Below are 7,244 nucleotides of genomic sequence, written 5' to 3'. Positions count from 1 at the left end.
CTTTATTTTATCTAGACTCTGTTGTTTAATAAAACATCTATAAGCTAAGAGATATTTTATTTTATTTATGAGGCCAATTACTTCCTGTTTGAGTTGGTACACTGAAATTTAAAATTAAACCAGTTCCAGCAATCTTTTGAAGCATATAAATTTATCACCTATCAAAATTCATGACAGAGCATCTATAGGGTTGCTGTCCATTAAATGACTCATGTTAGGTGCAAAATAACAAGGTTTTGACAAAACTAGTCAACCTCATAAATTTATTTATCTAGATTATTTATCTCCCAAATTTATTATTCTAAGAAGTCTAATTTGTACACGTCAAATAAGCTTAATAGAAAAATATTAAACTCTTTAACATTTTATATTTATATAAAATACTGAAAACTTTACTAATCTTTTATATAATTATTGACCTCATTTATATTTTATATATGTACAGTACGTGCAAGTTTTAGAATATGCAAAAAGAATAGAAAAGAAGATTAAATTTGTGTTTATCTTATATAAATCTAAATTCAATATTTAGTTGCAACTTGATTCTACAATTATACGCCACACTGATGAAAAAAGAAGAGATTAGTTTGGATAAAGCTTTTGATAGAAAACTGATCTACTTTTTAAGGGTAGATCAAAGATTAGAGTAGTTCCGATGGGAATGGAGGTGATGGTGGTGGTGGCGTGGACTTTTAAGTTAATGGAGATTAACCTTAGTAGGTTAAAAGATGATATTAAATGCTTAAGAATTAGTCATGGTTGTAAAAGAGAAGGGACGGTGGGGTTACCTATCGAAAAGATGGTTGTCGAAAGGGAGAAACAATAGAAGTGTAAACCTAGACCACAGATGGAAGCTCAATGTGAGTATCGAACGGGGAGAGAGAAGGAAGGAGCAGGTTGGCTCAAGCCAAAATTCAAAAAAAAAAACGCCCAAAATATTAATAATACTAAAGTAGTTATCATTCAACATATTTAGAAGCTAGTCATAAGTTCAAAAATAATAAATAGATCGGAATACAAATTAACTCAGCTGTCGAGCATTTGGACGATCGTTCAATGTTCGAACACCTAAGTGTTACTCCTTTATTCTCGAGCTACGGTATTCAAACACCTAAACTGCTCTTCTTTTCTTGAGCTACAATATTCTAATGCCAACCTAGGCCGTTCAAAAGCATGAATCCTAAATTTAAATTTTCTAAGCTTATTTCCACAACAAGCAAACTACTTAACAATCCATAAGTAAGAAAACCCCTTCATAATCACTATTCGTAACACATTTTTTTAGTTTATCATATTACAAATAATAAACCTTTATACTTTATCTAATTAACATACAAATCTAAATTAAGATTTTTTTTCTTCTTTCTATATGTTTTTAAATAGAAATAAAATGTCAACGAGTTTAATATTTTACATTTAAAATAACTTTTCAATGATTGATGACTCACGTAAACCACGAACTAATTTAGTGCTTTTCATTTGTGATTACAAGGTTGCAGCTGACGTATCCAACACCGACCTCATTTATATTTACTTTAGGGAGTGAATTATTTGGATTAATAGGTTTATAAGAAGCCCACCTCGATCCTGACTCCAAAATAACACGAAATCCTCAAGCCTAAGGTCAGTCATCCATTAATGGCAGTCACTTCTCGTTGGCCTTCATATGATTCTCGAGGAAAATAAATGAGTGTTATGGAAACTTTGGCATCTTAGTCTCGTGTTTGGCCACCTCTCTTTAAAGCATTAAACATCAGGTAAAGTTTCTCAGTAGAGATCTCTACATCCTAGGATGTGCATTTATTATAGAATAGAATTACACTTTATAGTTTGGCCCAATTTTAATTTATCTCAATCCATTTTAAACTTAACAACTTAATAACGTACTTATTGTCCACGTCAAGTTACAAACATAAATAGTCTGACTAGAAATGGAATAAAAATAGAGTTTTTTTTTAATTAAAAAGAAAAAAAATTATATAATATTTGCCAAATTAAACGATCACATAAATATTTTTCAAGTAAATCATTTTTGTTATATAAATTAACATATAGAGTTGGTCTCTCAGTCAACAACTTTTATTATTTTAATGTAACTTTTTTTAATAATAAATATTATCACAAAAAGCGACGTCGATTCTCTTGATTTGATGCTTACGTGAGTGACTTTTTTTAATGCACTAGACTCTATTACTATAAGTTAAATATAATTAGTTTACAAAACTCTTAGACCGTGTTTGGTTCAGGGCTAAACTCTAATAAGTTTATTTTCTAGTCTTAATTTTTTTTTTTATAAACTAGTTCAAACTATAATTATTATTTTTAATGTGATGTAAAAAAAAAATTTAATTTATGAGGAAAATAAATGATATAATGGCCAATTACTCTTTGAATTTAATGATAAAAGTAATATATTTAATTTATGTCAAAGTTAAAATTAGAATTAATTTGAATTTATATAAAAAAATTATTTTATTTATTGGGCAGAATAAAAAAAATAAAAGAATATTTGGTTACGGACTTGGCTAGAGACCAGTCCTTGAAAGCAAACGAGGGTTAAACTAATGACTAAAGAAATTACAGAGAAAGAGTACAAATTCTTTTTTTTTTTTCAAAAGCTGGAAGAAGATCAAAAAAATCCCACAGCACTTCAGCAGACGATATTGCTGCGAAACTTATCGTCTTCTTCCCCTCGACTTCCTCCCCCATCCCAAATTCCTATAAAGCCGTAGCCCTTGCCTTGCTCCTCCTCTTCCTCTCTCCATCTACAGAGTGGCGATGGCGGCGGCGACAGCGCGGGTGGATGGCCAGGACAAGGTGATCGCGGCGGCGCAGCACATCGTGAAGAGCCTCGCGACCTCCAAGAACGCCGCCGAGGACATGATCCGCATCCTTTCCGGCTTCGACAACCGTCTCTCATCCATCTCCGCCCTCTTCCCTTCTTCCGCCCCCTCCGCAGCCGCGGCGCCGGAGGACGACATGTACGACGGAGGAGTTGACGCCAGGATCTCGACTCTCGAGGCGCGTCTCGATGAGGCGGAGCAGATCGTGCTCCAGTGGGAGCCCTCCGATGCCGACTCCTCCATCTGGGACTCCTCCTCGCCCGAGATCCCCGCCGAATACCTCTCCGCCGTCGATGTCATTATCTCCTTGGCCTCTACCCCTTCCATTCTCCGCGGCCGCGCCGAGAGCGTTCTCCAGATCGCCATGGCCCGTCTCGAGGACGAGTTTGCTCTCCTCCTAGTCCGCAACGCAGTACCTCTCGCCTCCGACGATCCACAAGTGCCCTTCCGCCAGCTCTCCGTCTCACCCCCCTCGGAGTACGACGAGTTCGCAACCTCAATCCACGACGATCACCTCCGCGGCACGAATCTGGATGGTTCTAACCGCCGGAGCTCCCTTTCCGCCGACGAGATCTCGTCCGATCTCGTCCTCCCCGAGCCGGTCGCGGATCTCGAGGATATTGCAGACCGCATGATACGCGCCGGGTACGGCGACGAGCTGCGCCAGGTCTACGTTGCCGTCCGCCGCGAATTCCTTGCCGAGTGCCTCGCTGCGCTCGGCGTCGAGAAGATTAGCATAGAGGAGGTCCAAAAGATGGAATGGGGGATTCTGGATGGCAAGATGAAGAGGTGGATCCACGCAGTGAGCATTGTCGTCACCGGGCTCCTCTCTGCGGAGCGGCGGACCTGCGATCAAATCTTTGTCCAGTCCGAAGAGCTTAGAGAGGATTGCTTCGCAGAGGCCGCCAAGAGCTGTGTGTTAGAGTTGCTAAATTTTGGCGACGCGGTTGCCATGGGTCAGCGCTCGTCGCACAAGCTATTCCGGATTCTGGGAATGTACGAGGCCCTAGCGGATGTGGCACCGAAGCTTGAGGTTTTGTTCTTGGGAGACACGAAGGATTTCATAGATGGGGAGACAAAAGAGGTTCTCACAAGGTTGGGAGATGCAGTGAGGGGTACGATCGCTGAGTTCGGGAATTGCATCCAGGGGGAGACTTCTCGGAAGGTACTGCAGGGCGGTGAGATCCACCCTCTTACCCGGTATGTGATGAACTATATTGGATTGCTTGCGGATTATAGCACCTCTCTCAATTCTCTCCTCGCTGATGGTGTCTATGGTGGAGACTGCTCAGCTGGCAGCGCTGATATGACTCCATTAGGCCGTTGTGTGCTCTCGTTGATCACATATCTGGAATCTAATATTGAGGAAAAATCTAAGCTTTATGAAGATGGAGGATTGCATTATATATTTTTGATGAATAACATATTGTACATAGTCCAGAAGGTTAAGGATTCCGAGCTGAACAAGCTGTTAGGAGATACCTGGGTCCGTAAGCATCGTGCGCAAATCAAGCAGTTTTCGACGTACTACCTCAGAGCTTCCTGGACAAAACTGTTATCTTGCTTGAAGGATGATGGATTGGGAGGGAATGGGAACCTCTCAGGCACCTCCAAGATTATTCCCAAAGAACGTTTAAAGAACTTTTATCTAACTTTTGAAGAGATATATAGGATTCAGACAGGTTGGAAGGTTCCAGATCCTGAGCTCCGAGAAGATCTGAAGATGTTGGTATTGGAGAGGGTCATTCCAGCTTATCATGCCTACGTTGGGAGGTACCGTGGTCAGTTAGAGGGTGGACGGCATTCAGCAAAGTATATTAAGTACACTCCAGAGGATTTGGAGGATCATGTGTTACATCTGTTTGAAGGGTCACAGGGATTCCCAAACACTCCAAGGAGAAAACCTTAGTTCATGATTGATATATGCTGATCAAGGTGAGTGTCAATTCTTGTTGAAACCTCAACAAGAAATTTGTATATCTTCATTGTACAGGCTTCATAGTTTTGGTTTCTCATTTTGACCTTTCTTTATTGTTATTTGTCATACAAAAGTTGGCAAGGCGTGTTACTTTGTTGTATCATTTATAGTTGAATAGTTCCGTGTATTGTTAGTTTCTATGAAGCTTCAATTGTTTTTTGAGTTTCTTTTATTTGTTATTCCTGGTCAAGACCATTCAATGGAATTACCTAAAACAATTATGGGGACCTCAGCTAAATTGAGCGTTACTAATTTTGTGACTTCTGTCCACTGTTTTGCTTTAGCTGTTCATTGTGCATATAATTTTTGTCATCTTTTTCTTGACAGAAATAATTTTTATTTTCCTAGTGAGTTGCTTGTTGTGAGCTCCTAGACTGGGAGTTAATATTGTGGTTGAGACTTAAACAGTTCTACCCATTCATGTGGTTTTAGAAGCAGTCCAATGTTTTGTTCTTCTGCAGGTGGCACTTGCATGTATTTGAATCATGTGGACTCAGAGTTTTTGCTTAAAGACTTATTTACTAATATATTGAGTACTTATAATCCCTACACTGTAGCCCTGCTCTTGCATATAATCATATATCAGCACAATCTTGATAGTTCATCAGATTTTGTCCTGATCTTGTGTAACTTCTCTTAGGTCATCTATATTATTTTTCTGTCTCTCTATAGTTACAATCTGTTTGTGAGGGCATATTAAGGTTATTCATATAAGGGCTTGGGAGCTCGATGCAGTTCATTGTAAACTTGTTTGGATAAACAAGGAAACATTTCTACACACGATACGTAAATAGTAGAAACCCTGATTATTTGGTCTTTTGCATACATTTCTCATCACTGCTCAAAGAATCACTTCATTGATCTATCTACTAGATCCCTTTTCTTTGTTATGATGAATTAGCAATCACATATCCCTCTCCTGCCACTTGATTTTCACCTTAATGGAATGGGTTTGCTATGACTTTCTCTGTCATGATCCATAGGACTGAGTGTTATCTTATGCGACATGATTAACAGATGGTGTGAGAACTCTATAATAATTCTCGTGATGGTGGACTTATTGTTGCATATGCTGGAAATAGGTCTAAAATTTGGGTTTTTGCTGTTTCGAAGTTCATATGTGAACTTCTCTGCATCATGGGGCAGAATGCTTGTAACACATAATCTTGTTATACATCATATGAAAACAGAAGTGGAGATGTCTTATTAGCTGGATTGCTAGTGGACCTAGGAACTTGTAGTTATAATCCTTTAATGGCCATTAGCAAAGGAACAACTAACCAGTGAGGTGTACAACCTACCATTAGTGGAATCATGTAACCAATTGTGACTGTGAGGACCTATATGTTTCCTTATGAATATGACAAGCATGAACTAAAAGGTTGGTGTGCATGATGTCAAATATAGAACTACAATTTAGTTTGATATATTCTTTGGTAACTATTTTCAACTTGTACTGGCATTAGAAATATTTAAAAAAATAATTTCACGGCATATGACATACAAATTAGTGACGGTCAAGAAAATAAGTGGCAAGGCAAATTAATTCAATGAAGAAGATGCTAGATATATGCAAAACACCATGAATTCAGAGTTTGGAGAGAAGCATACTTAATGGCCTAGATAAAATTTTCTTTTGAATGATATTTAAATTATTGAGAAGTAATATTGATATCCATTACTGTAATAAAGGGCACCAAGTACATAAATAAGCTGAAATGTGAGATTATGATAAAGAATAGTTCAACAATTTTTCTTCTTTTTATGGTATATATATACTTCTAAGTAAATACTATAGATATTAACACTCGCTCATACAAATCATGGTTAGCATAAATTAAAGGAGAGCATGTGCTGGTGGAAGTGTATTAGAGATATAATTTACAGATTGGCAAAAAGGTATTAGAAGTAAAAAAATTCTGTTACAGGTTTCAATTTGAATACATATAACCAAGTGTAGATCTAAGAATAAAGGTTTGCATGCAGTGAGGAAACCTATGAGGCTAGGAATGATTGTACAACCTTTTGTAGTATTATCTTGGAATAAGAACATGGTTATGAAGACAAAAATATGGTAAATTCCAATTCTCGGTTGTGGATGAGAACTTCCAAATGCAACTTAGATGGTTAAACTTCGAAACTGCATCTCATCTTTTATTTCTTGGTTGTATTACAGTTTATGCTTTTTCTAAGCAGAGAGGATGATGTATATGGCATAATTGCACCTGATTTTGTTACCCTGGAATGACATGCTCATTTTAGAACTTGCTTCTGCTTATTTATGCACCTGCATTTTGATAGTTCTTCTCCAAGAAGCATCTAATCATCCTCGGAGTTTCTACATGGTTACCTTTTTGATTTCCTACTTTCTATAGTATCTGCATGGTTAATTCATGATCCTGTTCCCAAAATACAGAGGTTAA

At 37.9% G+C, this 7,244-nt stretch overlaps 1 protein-coding gene across 1 annotated transcript; it reads left to right on the top strand.

The window, feature by feature from the left end:
• Positions 1–2,626: 2,626 nt before the first annotated feature.
• LOC140773955 (exocyst complex component EXO70B1-like) lies at positions 2,627–4,987 on the top strand. Its single transcript, XM_073116753.1, has one exon. It carries the CDS (start codon positions 2,779–2,781, stop codon positions 4,750–4,752), a length of 1,974 nt encoding a protein of 657 aa, XP_072972854.1. The 5' UTR covers positions 2,627–2,778; the 3' UTR covers positions 4,753–4,987.
• Positions 4,988–7,244: the final 2,257 nt, after the last annotated feature.

This window comes from Typha angustifolia, chromosome 13 (assembly GCF_048772165.1).
Source record: "Typha angustifolia cultivar Huaian chromosome 13, ASM4877216v1, whole genome shotgun sequence".
NCBI classification, from domain to species: Eukaryota; Viridiplantae; Streptophyta; class Magnoliopsida; order Poales; family Typhaceae; genus Typha; species Typha angustifolia.
This window is presented reverse-complemented; position numbering and strand designations above follow the sequence as displayed.

Coding starts and splice junctions, on each gene's coding strand:
- LOC140773955 (XM_073116753.1), top strand. CDS start 2,779: ATGGCGGCGGCGACAGCGCGGGTGGATGGCCAGGACAAGGTGATCGCG.